Raw genomic sequence first — 16,505 nt, 5'->3', positions numbered from 1 at the left:
GTTCAACCTCTAGTACTGAAAAATATAATAAAATTGAGTTGAATGAAACTGGAGATCCATGATCAAGGAGGAAGGGTCTCATGGCCAGGAACACTTTTTGTCCTTAGGGGTGGCTTCTTGCGTCTCTGTCCTTACCCTTCAGTTGATGGGAATGACTTTCCCCATCCCCAGATATGCTGTGACTCAAGCGGAGCTGTTTGCCCTGCTTTGCCGCCTGGCCGACGAGCTGCTTTTTAGGCAGATCGCCTGGATCAAGAAGCTGCCTTTCTTCTGTGAGCTCTCAATCAAGGATTACACATGCCTCTTGAGCTCTACATGGCAAGAGTTAATCTTGCTGTCATCCCTCACGGTTTACAGCAAGCAGATCTTTGGGGAGCTGGCTGACGTCACTGCCAAGTACTCACCCTCTGATGAAGAACTGCACAGGTGAGGCTGTTGGCTGGGGAGGAGTCCCAGACAACCAAACCACTGTCACCCTGCAGGCCTGCCCTCCACAGGATGGACATTAAACCATGTACACCTGAATTTGGATCCTCACTATGCCACTAAACAGCTTTGTGATGTTGGTCAGATCTCTCATCTTCAGGTCCTGAATTTTTAAAATGGGATAATGACAATACCTTCCCCAAAAAGTGGTTGTGAGGAACAAATATTGTGCAGTCAAACTTAGCAGAGTGCTAAACTCTTGTTTTTATTACATCTAGATTAGTGAGATGTGACAGTGTATCCAGAAGAAACAAAAATCTAAACTCTGCCTACAAGAGACAGGCTCTGAAGTAGAGTTTATAATCCAAGAAAGACACCTAGGAGTCTTTGTGGTACTGTTACATGTCAGGCGCTAGCTTAGATATTTTCTATCATCTTATTTCATTCTCATAGTGTCCAGTATTATAGGTCTTCATGCCTATTTATGGGTAAGAAAACTAGAATTGAGTCCCGCTTCAGTCTTGGATTTGAATCCAGAGCCTAGATTCAAGCTTGCATTTGCCTGACTACAAAGCTTAGGCTCCTTTATTGCATCTGAGATGTGGCGAGATGTCAAGAGCATGGAACTAAGAGGCTGAGTGGTTCTTTTGTCCATTTTTTGTCCTAAAGTCATCCCAGTGACTTTCCTCCCTAGAGGTAAGAGGCTGACTTCCTACCTGCGGCAGCCATGGCCTCTCCCAGTACTTTTTAGTCACTTGCTATGAAAGCCTGGGGCAACGTGGTGACTATTTTCTGACCCCCAAAATCAAGACAGATGATTTGTTAAGACAGCTTTTCTGGTTTACTGTATTATTCATGCAGAATGTCTTATATAGCTTAATTCTCACTTAAATAAACAGTTTGATAAACCACCTTTATTGGACATCTTTAAAAAGATGGAAGTCATGGGATTTCAAGGCACCCAGAAGAGAGGAAGAAAAAATGCACATGGTTGAAAGCTGGAGAGGGTGGAGTACCACCTCTCGTACTTCTCTTCACAGGACAGGGGTACATCCCCTTTCCCCCAGTCATGGCATAAAAACAAGGCCAAGGCTCAAGCCAGAAGCAAAGCGCTGAGACCTTCCAGGCCCTTTGCACAGCTGAGGGAGGGAGGAGTCTGGGTGCTGACCCTCTCCCCTGCTGTTCTAATATTTCCTTATTAATGATGCTTACTGGCTTCGGGATGATCTATAAGTGACAGTTTTGAACCCAGTTGACTCTTTGTCCTGTAAACAGAGCTGTCTAATTTTGTAGATAACCTAACCCCTTGTCCAGAGCCTCTTAATTCATTATTTCCATCAAAGTCCTGTCTCCAGCTCCATAACTCTGGGCTAAGGGGGTGTTTGGATAGCAGTCTTCCTGCTCTGATATTGTCAAGAGTTTGCCAGCAGGCTCTCCTGCTTGCCTGGGGCTGCCTAGTAGAAACCTTTACTTCTTAGACTATCTCCTTACAAAGGAGGAACTAGCCAGGTATTTAGCTCAGTGGTGCTGCCTCCCCTCCTGCCTCGCAAGCACAAGGTCTCAAGTTCAATCCCTGGCACTCCCCTCCCAAAAAAAATCTCTTTAAAGGTTCCTATAGTAGCAACTAGTCTCAAAATTAAAAATCCATTTGCTCATTTGCATTAGCCACATTTCCAGTGCTCATAGCCATGTATGGCTTATGGCTGCCATACTGGATAGAGCAAATAGAAGACTTTTTTCCAGTTTTAACGATGCTGACTCTAGAACACATGCTTCTGCTGAACTCCAAGTAGGTTCTGAGAATTTTTAGAAAGGGATTTGGTGTTAGGATTCTCTACTGTAGAACCCATCAATGGAAAAAAGAATCGAACTTCAGTGTGTTCTGATCCATGGCTGTTTACTGATCATCCGCGCATGGTGGGGAGGGGCTGGGATTGCAGATGTTGTAAATAATGGTCTCTGACTCTGAGAGCCTATATTCTTGGTTGAAAAAGTTGAGAGGCAAATAGAAGTAGATCCAGTCCTACAGTGCAGTGCCCTGTTACTGGAGATTGAGGGGTATGTGAAGGACCATGCAATCAGACTAGGAAGTATAATGAGGGAAGACTTCATAAAGGAACACACATTGGAGGTGCACCTAGAAGTAGGAAGTCTCCGGGTACATTGTAGGGAAGAGAAGGAAGGCAGGAGAGTAGCACAAATGTCTTAGGAGTTAGTCCTAGCTGAATGATATGTGCAGAGATCCAAAAGCAACCCTAGAGATTAAGGTATAAAGATATCATGTGTAGGAGGGAACGGTACAGTCAAGACTGTTCAGAAAGGGACTCCAAGTGCCAGTCTGAAGAACTTAGATGATATAAATAGTGTTATTTTATGTTTTGGAAGTTTTCGTGTGGAAGAATTCCATAATTAGAAAGACTTCTATGACTGTAAAGTTCAGGGTAGATTGGCATGGACAATACTAGGGCACTGTAGCTGAGTTGGAGGTTCACAGGCAACTAAAAGAAAACAAGGCCTGGACCAGGCAGCAGTGATGTGGGAATAGAGAGGGCAGCACAGGGCTAAGCGTTGGCAAGGAGGTTGTTGGCCATCAGTGAGTGGGAAAAGTTGGGGGTGACTGCTGGGTCTTCCCACTAGTCCAGAGGATGGGCACAGATTCATTCAGCCAAGATCAAGGAGCCTGGGGAGAGCACAGTGGGCGATGAGCTGCTCTGAGTTTGATTTGGGTGTCTGGGAAGCCTGAGGTGCCTGTGGAACTGGGAAATGACAGCCTAGGGAGATGTGGAGCCTCTGGAGGGAGGTTAAGTAACTGGAAAGTCTCTCCTCTGCTAGAAACCTGGGGTGTGGAGCCAGTAATTAACCATAGCTCTTTCCTGCTCCACTTGCGCCTGTGTTACACTCCCCCAGGTGCCCTTTACTTGTGCACAACTCCTGAGTGTGAGTGCCTGCTGTCGGGGAAGCCTTTTCCCAGATGATGCATGACCACCTCCTTTTCTCTTCTCCAATATTCAGTCAAATTTATGGTGCCCATATTCCTTAATCAGACTGTTATCAAACACTGAGTTGGATGAATTTGATTTAAAGCAGATTGTAGCACCAGCCAGTGACTGCTCCTGGTCCTAATCAACACTCCTTCACTCCCAGGAGGAGATACCTTGAGCTAGGTAGACTTTAATGGGCACTTCTACACTTAGGAGCACCAGCTACATTTTAGCCAGGGCCCTGGAAATTTGCCTCCCAGCTTCCCAGCATGGACCCTAAACAGCTACACCCTAAACCTGTAAATACTGTCTTCTTTTGCTGCAGTAATAACGACACTAATTCTATTGATAATGACTAACAGTGATACAGGATTTATTGCACCTAATTCCATTGTAAGTGCTTTGCATAGCTTATTTGTTGAGTCCTCATTGCTATCCTGTGAGGCTGGCGTTAATACTATTCCTGTTGCAAAAATGAGAATCTGCAAAGCTAGAAAGAGATGGAGTTCAGACCATCACCTGGGTCTATTGTGCTCCAGAGTGCAGGCTCTTTACTGTTACCCTACACTGAACTTTTGCTCCACCAGAGCCTTCCTAGAAGGTTTTACTTTGTGGAGTTGGTCCCGGAGCTATAGTCCGAGTCTGTGTGGGTGCCAAGATGGCAGTTTCTTTAAGGCTGTAGCTGACTGCTGCAGACAAGATGCATTTAGATGAATGGAAAAGAGACAACTGGACCTCTTCGCCCCTTCGTGGGATATAACTTACATAGTGTCAGCTTCAATTGCTGACTGAATGGTCCAGTGGTCTGGGGGATCCTGGCAGGAATGTTTTCCTTTCCCCAGCATGCTTGTGTGATAGGAACCTAGAAGAAGAATGGGTGTGTTTGTCCAGCTTTATGGCTTTGAATGCTGATAACTTACAGACAGGGACTACAGTGGCATCAGAACTGTGGAGTGGGCAGATGTGGAGGAGGCACGGCTGCAGCAGAAAGCCGGCCCATGGAACAGAGAACAACTTTGTTTATCAAAGGGTGGGATGTGGGTGTGGAGGAAAGCTCTGCAGTCAAACTGTGGAGACTGAGTGGGGGCTGGTTGGCTGGCTGCCAGCCCCCCTCCAATGCCAGGGGTCTAGGATAGCTGCCTGTTAAAGGAAATTTGGAAAAGACAGATTTTCTGTCCCGAAAAGAAAGAGCAGAACTGGCACAGATGTATAGGCCAGCCACTTGAGAGTTCCTTTATGTCCCCCAGGTCAAGACATAGCCAGGAACAGGTTTGGCACTGCTGGTAGGGATCTGGCTGACAGCCACACACCTGCAGGCTCTGCAGTGCCAGGATGTGCTCTTGGTGCAAGAGGTTGCTGAATGAGGGACAGCATTTTCTTTGCTTGGTGTGCACCCAGCAACCAGGCAGATGCTGACACTGCTTCCCCTCTTGCCCCACTTCATCTCGGCCCCATTCCACTCTTCCACATAGATACTAAAAAGAATTGGGGCTAAAGCCCTGTTTTTCTTCACAAGAGCGTAGACAGAGCCAGCCAAGTACAACATTGGCGTGACCTGTACTCCCCTCTTGATGCCTTCTGCAGATCTCAGCATCATGGAGACACCCAACACCCATGCAGGGCCCTGGGTGTGGAACACAGAGCTCCTGAGGTTGCCACCCGTGGTGGCATGCAGAAGCCTGTCCCAGTGGGCAGTTCAGAGCATGGCAGGATCAGACATGGATAATGTGGCACAGGGGAAATCTGCAGGTTGGGATTAGGAAGCCTAGGTTTGAACCTGGGCTCTCCAGCACTTATGTATTGTGTGACTTTAGAGAAGTCACCTATTTATCTGTATCCTCATCCCGAATGTAAAGGTTTCATCACTGCGTTGTTAGTTATCAGGAAGGTAAATTGTAAGAATGCATGAAAAAGGGGCCTAAGTAATGAATGTATAGGGGCAAAATAAATAGCCTCTCTGAGTCTTCGTTTCCACATGTGAACAAAAAAAATTGTGATTAATGTACTTTTTTATTTATTGAGACTATCCAATGAGATATAATGTATGTAGAATAAAGTTCCCAGCAGGTTACAAACTCTCAGCACATAATTCAACATGAATTTATCTGTAAGCCATTCTGGGAAAGTGTCAGTAAAGGGGTTAAAGCCATTGGGCCAGGTACAGAGAGAAACTGAGTCAGCCATCATAGCTCAAGTCAGTAACTGAGAGAAGCCCAGCTCAAATTGGGCTCCATGCCATGTGGTGGGCTCAGTGTTCTGGGTCACAGGTACCTGCTACTGTGGCCCTGCTGGTGCTTGAGAAATACAGGCATCTCTGGCCCTAGACAGAGCAAAGCTTTCCACAGGGAAGAGAAAATATTGTATCCTGTTTGCCCAGGAAGTCAAACTGCAGAGTTAACATAGAAAACAGTGGAGTCCAGTGGAGTGGAGGGCATTCTCAGGTGTTTTGAGCCCTGCCCAGACGGGCTCACTTGGCCTGGTATAAAGCTGCAGTGTCCAGCTCTGAACATGTCACCTGGAAGCAGCTGTGAAGCTTCCTTTCCCCGTGACTAAGCTGACATCTAAGGCCTGTGTAGAACTCACTCCTGCATTTCAGGCGGGTCCTGAGCCCAGCGTTTATAAACTGCTTTCCCATTAAGCACTTACCTTCTTGGTTTGGTGTTGTCTCCATCTCTGCTGTAAAGCGTACCCAAAGCATTAGGCCTTGGGGGGCCTAGTGGCCTGGTGCTCCTCTGTCTAAAACTTCTTGTCTTAAGGAGCTGCCTTCTACCCAAAGAAACAGACATCATCAGTTTTGAGCCCTCTCTGCCAGGACAGGCAAGGACACAGCCTCAGATGTTGGAAAAGCCAAGCCCTTAAGGAGTTAGACCAGGTTCCGAGTTCTAATTCTGCTGGTCCCCTGCCTTCTTTCTATTTGAGTTTCTCATCTTTACCTTTTTTTTTTTGGTACCAAGAATCGAACTCAGGGCTTTGCCACTGAGATACATCCCCAGCCCTCTCATCTTTACCATGGTAGTGATTACCTCACCCAGCTTGCAGGATTGAGAGAATTAAATGAGATAGTGCACATTAGTACCACCAGAGGCTAACACAGCATGGAGACTTAGTGTTTCCTTACCTCCTTGGCCAAAGTCAGGGATGTCAGGAAAATTTTTCATTGTGTATTAACTTTTGCCCTGCTGGAAACAGTGAACCAAAACAAAAATGACTGGTAGCCTTTTTCAGTGTTGTGGCAGAGGCTCACATAGAATCACCATGGCAGTTACATTTCAGCAAAAGCTGTATCCTAAAGTGGGCATTGTGGCACATGCCTATAATCCTAGCACTCTGGGAGGCTGAGGAAAGCAGAATTTAAGTTCAAGCCCAGCCTGGGCAACTAAGCAAGACCCTGTCTCAAAATTTTAAAAAAGAGCTGGGGATGTAGATCATTACAAAAGGCCCTTGGTTCATTCCCAATAGCACCCCAAAAAAGTATGTCTCCACATTGACATTCCAACACTTGTTTGGTTCTTGTTAGCCCAAGCAGGCATTATGTTATTTTGCAAGGAGCACCTCAAAGCTTGGAGAGGTCAAATGACCTTCACAGGGTCTCACAGCTGTTTGGGATGGAGCTAGAATTGAGCCCAAATCTGACTCTGCCTGACCTCGAGACAATCAGCCTGCAAGAGCTGTACTGGCCATAAACTAACCATGGATCTGCCTATGGATTCTGTTTCCTCACGGTCAGCCTCTTTCCTGTTGTAGTCGCCTTTAGAAGCAAGCTATAGGAGCCCTGTGTCTGCCCTTCCTGAGCTGCACTGATATCAGAGCCCCAGTTGAAATTGTGTCTGTTCCCCAGATTTAGTGATGAAGGGATGGAGGTAATCGAGCGGCTCATCTATCTGTATCACAAGTTCCACCAGCTAAAGGTCAGCAATGAGGAGTATGCGTGCATGAAAGCTATTAACTTCCTAAATCAAGGTGAGTATCTGGGGTGGGGCTGGGGAAAGGGATATATATATAGGGTTATATATATATATTTTTTTTTTTTAAACCAATGAGCATTTCCCCTCCTGTTTCATACCCACACACACACAGTCACACCATATGACTATCAGTCTTAGAAGGCCTGAACCTACCCCCCCTTGTCATCACCTGCCCAGGGCAGGAATGCTTTCGATATTTTCTCGAAACCTAAATGCCACAATCTCTATAACTCATAGACAAAGGAAGAGGATTTACTTTGTTTAGTCACTTTTCATGAATTTAAACACAGACACCAAGGACAGTACATGCGTCATTTAAAATATGTACCAAGTTTGCCAGTCATTGAAGAAGAGCAGAGTGACTGATGAAGCTGTTGGAGATAAGGCCTCTGTGACAGGCTGGCAGTGGTTCTGACACCCCTTTGGGAAGAATCGCAGTACACAAAAACTCACACGCGCATCAAGCATGGCTTTTAATTAGAAGAGTGCCAGATGTAATTTATGTGGAGTGTTACCTGCAAAGTGGCACTTGGTAGCTGCTGGTAACCAGCAGATGAAGAAGAATTTGTATTCTTTTTCTATAGTGACATGTGAGTGCTCTGCTCCTGGAGTGGAACTGGGCACTGTGGGTGTCTGTGGCCCTAAAAGTGTTTTTTTCCTGTGCTCAGTTTACCAGTCCAAAGACTTGTTCCCTTCCTCTTCTGCGTTCCCCTCCATGCTGGCCAGACCACCTCCCCCAGCCTCTGCACTATTTATGTGTCTATTTGGTGTCTACATGGCTCCCCGAGGACCAACCCCTATGCCGAGCACTAGCAACAGTAAAAGGAATTAGACCCCAGGTCCCTTGAGCAGTACACTCACTGATAGCACTTGACACATTCATTGCTCCTCTTCAGGGGAGGAGAAATTTGAGCTGGGCTTCAAAACCTGGGTAAAATTTATATAGAGGATGTTTTATTTCATATTTTACATATAAAATGCATGTGTATAGATAGATAGATGGAGAAAGATTTATATAGGAAAATAGAGGGACAGCCCACAGAGAATGTAAGAACAGAGAAGTGTAATGATCATGTCTGTATTTGTGTGTGGTGTGTGTGTGTGTCTTTTGGGTGGGTGTTATGTATGTATTTTACATGCATGAACATGTTGGTATCAGCAAGAATTCTAGTTGGCTCCAGCATTAGGCAAAATCAAAGATACTGTGAAAGATAAATTTGAAAAGATAGGTTAATCATTCACATGTTACTCCTTCACTGTTGCCTGTTTTGTTCTGTGCCCTGTGCTGGGAACTGAGTGTGAAGTTGAAAAAGACACACCCTACCTAGCCTTAAAGTCTAGTAACTGTCCTTAAACATATATTTTTCTCTTATTTCTCATCTTTTATCCAGAATTTAGGTCCTCCATATCAAAAATATAAACGATCCCTATTGTGACTGTTTTTACTTGATTTTTTTTTTTTCTTTTTGGTACTGGGAATCAAACTCTGGCCCTTGTGCTTGCGAGGCAGGCAGCAGAACCACTGAGCCAAATCCCCTATTGTGACTGTTTTTAATTGGAAGACACAGGTACTCAGTAATGTGTGTTTCTACCTTAGGAAGCCCCTCCCATTCTCTTGTGTGATTTTCTTCACAGATATCAGGGGTCTGACCAGTGCCTCACAGCTGGAACAGTTGAACAAGCGATACTGGTACATTTGCCAGGATTTCACTGAATATAAATACACACATCAGCCCAACCGCTTTCCTGATCTCATGATGTGCTTACCTGAGATTCGATACATTGCAGGTAACATTCTGTGTCCTGGTCTTCCATCCTTTCCTTCTCTTAGCTTGTGAAACAGTGTTTTCAGGAGGCTAATTCCATGCCCATCGCCACCTGCATAAAAATGTACTGCCCTCGCCCTCAGACAATTTCCATCATAATGGAAGTTTGTATTTTCTTTGTAGAGAAGAGAAATACACAATTCCTAAACTCCTATGGTACTTTGTGGCCTTATGCAGTCTCAGAACAGTCTCTGCAAGACTGATGCTTGGTGATACTAACATCCTGTGGATGGGAAGACAGAGAATCTCAAATTAACTTCATGTACTGAAATGCATACTTTTGTGTGTTTGTGGTGCTGGAGATGAGACCCAGCACTAGGCTAGCATTCTACCACTACACTCCATCTGCAGCCCATGAATTGTGTACTTTAAAATAGTGAATTTTATTTATTTATTTTTCCATTAAGTTTATTGATACATTTAAGGTAAACAATACAGTTATGTTCATCATTGGGATCTTGTACTTTTACGTGATGTATCTTGGTTCTTACTTTTTCCCCATTCTCCTGCCCTCCCTTGACCCCTTCCACCCTTCCCTATTTACAAAGACTTTGTTTCCATTTTTCCTTTTTTTCATATTTTTTCTTTTCCCTTATAAAATAGTGAATTTTATATGCGTTTTATATCTCAATTTAAAAAACTAATAGGATTTAGTTTTCAGGAATCATGGAAAGTGCTATCTTTAAAATCCTGTGTTTGCAAAAGAATTTTTTGTGTTGGGTGTGTCTTTGTGTGTGGTCTTGACCCCTTCTGAGCTTGACATTTAATACGTCCATTTTACTGCATAATCTTAGCTTTTTGTTGTTGTTTTTTTACTTCATTTAGTAAAGATTCTTGTTTCTAGCTGTCCAATGTATACCTAGAGGCAGCTTAAAAATGTGACCTCTAGACCAGGATTCTTCCTGCAGAATTCATAAATATAATTTTCACATGAAAAACTTGGAATGTGACAGGAGTTTTTTTGCCTACCTCTTGGGCCACAGAGCAGTCTTGCACAAACTGGTCCTGACAGCACTTTGACTCACCTGGAAACTATTTTTTTTTGCGTGGGGGGGATTGAACTCCGGTCCTTGCACTTGCAAAGCAGGCCACCGAACCGCTGAGCTAAATCCCCGGCCCTCACCTGGAAACTTTTTTAAAAAAAAATTAATGTTCACTTTGCACTTTCACACACTGACATAATTGGTCTGAGGAGTATAATTGGGCATCGCTGGTTTTTAAGTTTTCCCAGGTGATTCTAAGTTACTCCCAAGGAGAAGCAGCACAGTCTTAGCCATTTACAAAATATATTAGCACACTAAATGATCAGAGAAGCCCTTCAATAAAGAAACCTATAAGACTGCTTTAACCCTGAATTTCACAAATTTCTGTTATACTGTTTTGTTTTCAATGCTAGAGATTCTACTAGGAAAAAAAAAAGACAAAATAAAATTCTGGTATTTTAGCTCTTAAGAGGGTTAGGTAGGACTACCTTTCAGTCTCAGATTCCTTATCTATAAAGTGTGATAAAAAGGAGCATCTATCACATGGAAAATTACGAGACTCAAAGGTAATGCATTTACCACCTAGCACAGCAAGCATTCATGGATAGCAGAATGATAACAGGCTCCTGAGGACTCCACAATGCTTAGATAGTAGACACCAGCCCCATCTGACCTTTACAGTCCTCTGGCACTTCCTGCCTGGTGACGTCTTCTTTCACCAGTCAAGAGAAAGCAGGCTCACCCTTCTGCTAGTGGCCACTGATAATTCCTCTTCTACCTTTTCCCAGGAAAGATGGTGAATGTCCCCCTGGAGCAGCTGCCCCTCCTCTTTAAGGTCGTGCTGCATTCCTGCAAGACAAGTGTGGTCAAGGAGTGACCTGTTCCTGCACCACAGAGCCTTGAGTAGGCAGGACAGGCTCAGGAGGAGAGAGCCAGAGACCAAGATGGAGGCATGGAGCAGTTGCCTCCATAACGAGAAGAGTTTTTGTTTGTTTGTCTGTTTTTTAACCTCATTTTTCTATATATTTATTTCACGACAGAGTTGAATGTATGGCCTTCAACATGATGCACATGCTTTTGTGTGAATGCAGCAGATGCATTTCCTTGCAGTTTACAGAATGTGAAAATGTCTAATGTTACAGTGTTGTCATTGTTTAGAGATAGTTCTTTTGTATTTTGAGGGAGAGGGTGGGATGGGCTGAGATGACTATTTCCATGTTGACAAAGATGACTACCTCAATGGAAATGGGGGTGTGATCATCCCTACAATTTCCACTTTTTCTCAGCAGACTTATGTATTTGTCTGTCAGAGAGCAAACTGCCTTTTTCTAGCCATGTATTTGTCAAGTAAGAGTACACGAAAGGAGTGGAGTGGTGGCAGGAGATTCACTAAGCGAGATAGCAAGATGTGTGGAACAGGAGATGAGGGTTGAGCCGTCTCAGTGGAAAGCATGAGAATTGAGAGCAGGGCACAGTGACCAGATGTAAAGTAGGTGTCCTCTCAGCAGGTCGGTCCTAAGGGCAAAAAGCCTTCTGTCCTCACACCCTGCTGCCCTCCTCTCCCTTTGCCACCCCTATCCATTTCTGCCACTGTCAACTGTTCATCCAGCAAGAACCTGGCAATAAGTCAATCCAAATGACTTGCCTACCAGCTCCCTTGGGGGCTCACAGCTACCTAGTTTCCTATCTGATCTTCTAAGACCTGCCCTTCTCAGACTCCTTCCCTCTCCTTTATAAGTTTGACTTCCTCTCAACCCTTTGAAAAACTGAGCAAAATGCTATGTTCTGAATCCTGATGCCACTCATTTAGTCTCTCACTTCTTTGCTTCAAAGTCTAGTAAGATGAAGGCCAAGCTGCTGAAAGAATAACTTGCCCCACTTACCACCACCCCACCAAGAGGACTCAATCTAAAAACTGGTCTCTTTTGTAAATAATGGAAAGGACTAGTCCTGCTTCTGGCCCAGAAATGTTGCTCCTAAATCCTACTCCAGGTTCTCCTAATCTCTCCAGAATAGGACTAGGTTTTCTCAGGGCCCCTGAACAGAAAGCCTAGAGTAGCCCAGCTACTTTTGTGAATCAGTGCCTGGCCAACCAAGGCCTGGAGGGCTGGGGCCTAAAGCACCTGGAAGGGAAGGGGGATTCTAAAACTACCTCATATTCCTAAGGGCCTGTCTGCTACCTCTACATGTTCAGCCTACACCCCTTTTCTTTCACTGCCTGCCCCACCTCATCCTGGGAAGTGTTCCTGCCCCTCTGGACTTTGGCAAGGGCCATACCATGCTGTATCGGAGTTCTTTCAGGTGCTTTTCCCTTCTCTGCCTTAATGCAGCGTTTGTTCCCGCCCACACTCAGGCACCTCTGGCAGCCAGTGCTCCATCTAGACCATGCAGTGGGTGTGTCCTTGGGAGGGCTTTAGGGGCCCACGGTACTTCCTGTGGCTGTTTGGTCAAAGACTGTTTGCTCTCCCCTGGCTCTGATTCAGCCTTGTTAACCTATCCAGGTGACCACCACAGTGTGAGCATACTGGGTAGTCTACTTCTGTTTATAATTTTTCTTTTTAGTGAAATGTTACGGGTACCAACCAGCAAAGGAGTGATGTTTGTCCTTTGCTGGATCTAGAACTCAAAATGTTACTCTTCAATGCCATTTCCCCAACTGTTATAAGAAAGAAAGAAGAGATATGTTCTTCAGGAAAAGCTCCAACTAGCACATTTTTCATATGGCAGTGGGAAGATTTATGTGTTCATATGTGTCTGTTTATTTGTAAGTTCATAGTATCTTTCTTGTTTTTCTGAATTTTTTATTTAACCAATTAGATCATATTCTGTGGCTACAGGTCAGTTTCCGAGCTGCTTTCCTTAAATAGGGGAAAACACATATATTAGAGACCCCTTCTCTAAGACAGCGCCTGTGTGCAGCATCTTTCCTTGCTTAACCTCTACTTATGAAATTTTTACTTTTTGAAATTACGTTTCAAATTAAGCATTTTACCCATTGTGTTGGGTGTCAAAGGAAATTGCTCTCTGATTAAGCAAGAACATTAAGAGAACGTTAAGCTCTCCGATGAAGCAATATTCCGATCATACAGTATTAAACAGAGCAAGTTGTTAATTTGTAGAGTGGAGAAAGGTTCTGCAAGTTGCCATTGTACAGATCCATTTTTACGAATGTTTGCAGCAGATTCCACAGAACAAAGATCCCATTCATTGCCGAGAGCCCTGCAGAATATCTGAGCCAAGTGGCTGTGTGTTCCAAGCCGGAGCCTGACCTGTTGGACCTCCTTTAATGTCTTCTGCACCCAGCCCTTTTATGACGTGGGCTTCTTTTAAACAGGGTAAAGTGAATGTGTTGCATTGCAAACTCAGGTATTATGAGGAGAAGGTAGGAGTGTAGCTAGCAGTGTGGAGACATTAGGTCAGCCACTAGATGTATTTGTGAATTTGGTTTGAAGGACACAGAGAAAGGTTGGAGGGGAAGGTTTGGCTTGTTTGTTTTTTGCCATAGTGTTTGGTTAACAGGCAGCCTTTTTGCTGGTGGAAGAAGAAAAAAGTTGTATGTGTTGTCTCAAATTCCTCTGTCCTCTCTCTGATCCTAGCCACCAAAAGCACTCACTTTGAGTGAGTTTTCCACCATAAAAATATGACCCTGAAAGCTGTGTGGAAAAGGAGATTCCCCACCTCCTTGCACTACATTGAAACATGCAAGCTTTTCCCTTCCTTTACTCTTGGACACTTTCTTAACCCAAGACGATAGTTTGGATTCCTGGAGCTTCATCGCTAATTCATTCTCTCTGGCTCCCTTTGTACACTGTGGAGTCCTTTGCAAGGTGTGGTGCTCTTGCCCTTTCTGGAGAAATTGCCCAGAACCTGTCTAAAGTGCTTCACCTAGCTCACAGGACATCCACTCTGTGCCTAGCCTGTAAGAGAGGTGGTTCAGCCTCCAGGGGTAGAAGGAAATAGGCAGGAACTTTCCTGTCCTGATCCCAGAACCAAAGCAGGCACAGGGGAAGCCTAGAAATCTTTATGGCTACACTGAAAGCCACCCCACTTCACACCAGCCTGCCTCTGCCCTGCCCCACTTCTCAGGGAAGTGATCTGCCATGTCAATGTCATCAGATCTTTAAAACCCTGGCCCCTCTGGGCTAGCTGCCCTGCTCTGCTACCCATTCCCTCCCTACATTTGCTAGTTCTTAGTTTTCTGGGGAATGGAATGGAGAGAGACAGACAAATTAGTGTAGGCAACATCTAAGCCATGACTAAGGCTGGCCAGAATAAAGAGACCCTAGCTTCCCAGCGGGGCAGAAATTTGAGCAGTGGTTCCAAATTCTTAGCTTTGGGTGCCTGATCTATGTGTTTTTCCTTGTTGCTTTTTAAATTTTTGCTTTTAAGAAATTTTAGTCTTCAGACTAGTCCTTTTTATTAAATTTTTCTTTATTGATGGTTAAAAAAATAACAACAACAAGAAAACCTAAACAAGACCCCCACTCCTCTTTCTCCCCATACCTTGATCCATGAGAGGCCCCCACCACTCCCTTTTGCCTCTGTGGTTGATCGTCCTCCCTTTTTCCTCAGCTGGAAGCATCACTGTCCAGTATCTGTGAAATGATGTTTCATCTGTGTCTCAGGATGAAAAATGGCAATCATCCCTCCAGGTGCTGGAAACTGGCTAGCCTTGAGGTGAGGGTTTCTAGGGCCACAGCTCAGGGATGTGTATTTAACTACAGGGTCCCCAGAAACCCCTCTCTTGGCTGCTATAAGCAACATCTCCTTTTCTGGGCTTGGGAGCCAGACCCAGATTGTTTTCCTTCAGAGGCAGGAGACCCAGAGAGCCTGCTGCCTTTCTCCTTGGCCTTCCTGGGCCACCTTGAGACTTGAAGACATCTGACTGTCTTGCAACACGAGCCTTGGTGGCCCTGCCTCTGCCAGCTCATAATCCTGGCCCCTCTGCCCAGTTTGTTCTCCATCTGACCTCCCTCTTCTGGGCCTGCAGCTCTAAGTGGGCCAGGGCTTGCTCAGGAATCAGCTGAAGGCTTGAAAGGAAGCTGGGAGGAAGGCCAGAGCCTGCTCCAAGCCCAAGAAAAATGCTGAGATCCTGGCAGAGGCTAGTCTTCCAAATCCTGGAGCCAGGCCTGCCAGCCAAAGGATCCTCTTTGCCTGTTGGTGACTGTTGTTTTCTTTGCTGAAATATCTTCTTATAGGTGATAATGTTGTTGACTCAAATTTCCATGAAAAAAAAACAAGAAAAACAAAAAAAACTACCTCTCGAGTAACATCCTGGTCGATTCCTCTCAGAGGAATCCTGTGGGAAAAGAATACTGCAGCTCCCGCGCTGTTTACATGTTTCTGTCGGGAAAGAAACCCTGCCTGCCCTGGGGTGTTGGTGTTTTTGTCTGTGTTGCCATCCCAGGCCTGCGATAGGGGCTTGTGGCTGCATTGTAATGTCTGGCTGTGTCTCGGGAGTCCTTCCCACCTGCCCAGCGAGGGACAAGTCGCCCCCTTGAAGAGGCCTCCATCTCCCTCCTGAGCTCCAGGCATGGGGAACACCACCTCCTACAGCACCATCCTTGGGGTCTCTGATGGCGCCTGCATTGTGAACCTGCCCTGGGCTGCCCACCTGGGTCCATCTTCACCCACAGTCCTGGGGAGGAATCGGGTGAACAGGATGTCTCTGAGCCCTTGTTCCCAAAGGGCCGGCCAAGGGCTGCCTGCAGCCTGGCTCCATCTGCCCTGCATGACCAAATGGTAGTTGGCGGGCTCTGCAGGCTACTCAGGCCCTCTGCTACCTCCCACACCTGCCTGCCGGCAAGGGATGGGCCCTGTCCTGTGAATTGACTACCTGTGGAAATGTGACCAGTTAGTGTGAAATGCATGTTTAGCAAGTAATAGGTACTGTATTTGAACCAATAAATGTGAATCCTGCACACGCATCTGGTTGTGAAGCTTCTCTGGAGCTCTGCGGTGGGAAGTGGGATATGCTGAGGTGCCCCTGCTCATGCTGAGGCCCATGTTGATTTCCATGGCTAAGGTCCTGGCAGAAGATAACAGTTCTCAGAACTGTGTGACCCAGTGAGGCAGCAGTGACTGCAGTCCTTGCTCTTTGAGCCAGGCACAATGTTGGGTCTTTTTGTGAACCTGAGTCTTCCTCAACTTTGAGGATGATGTCTTCTTTTTCATAAGCAAAGGCTGCAAAGGGTAAAGCGACTCATCCAAGACCAGCCAGCCACCAGGTGGTACACCTGAGGAGCTGAGTCTGTTCGGAGAGGCACATGGACCTTAGCCATGCCAGAAGAAAGGCCTAGGGAGAGAGCAGCTTGTGCTGGAGTC

At 45.5% G+C, this 16,505-nt stretch overlaps 1 protein-coding gene across 2 annotated transcripts in view; it reads left to right on the top strand.

Moving 5' to 3' along the window:
• Positions 1–16,129, top strand: part of Nr6a1 (nuclear receptor subfamily 6 group A member 1) — a 61,745-nt gene extending 45,616 nt beyond the window's left edge. Inside the window, exons 6-9 of one of the 2 annotated variants that reach the window (XM_019205967.1) lie at positions 172–426; positions 7,246–7,367; positions 9,008–9,160; positions 10,970–16,129. In XM_019205967.1, coding sequence (XP_019061512.1) covers positions 172–426; positions 7,246–7,367; positions 9,008–9,160; positions 10,970–11,058 — 619 coding nt within the window. In that variant the 3' untranslated portion in view covers positions 11,059–16,129. The remainder of the gene's footprint in view (positions 1–171; positions 427–7,245; positions 7,368–9,007; positions 9,161–10,969) is intronic. The other variant, XM_010613518.2, reaches the window with a different exon arrangement.
• Positions 16,130–16,505: the final 376 nt, after the last annotated feature.

Source organism: Fukomys damarensis, unplaced genomic scaffold (genome assembly GCF_012274545.1).
Source record: "Fukomys damarensis isolate Sample0158 unplaced genomic scaffold, DMR_v1.0_HiC HiC_scaffold_36, whole genome shotgun sequence".
Classification (NCBI taxonomy): Eukaryota; Metazoa; Chordata; class Mammalia; order Rodentia; family Bathyergidae; genus Fukomys; species Fukomys damarensis.
The sequence above is the reverse complement of the archived record's forward strand: the minus strand, read 5'-3'. Positions and strand labels throughout refer to the sequence as shown.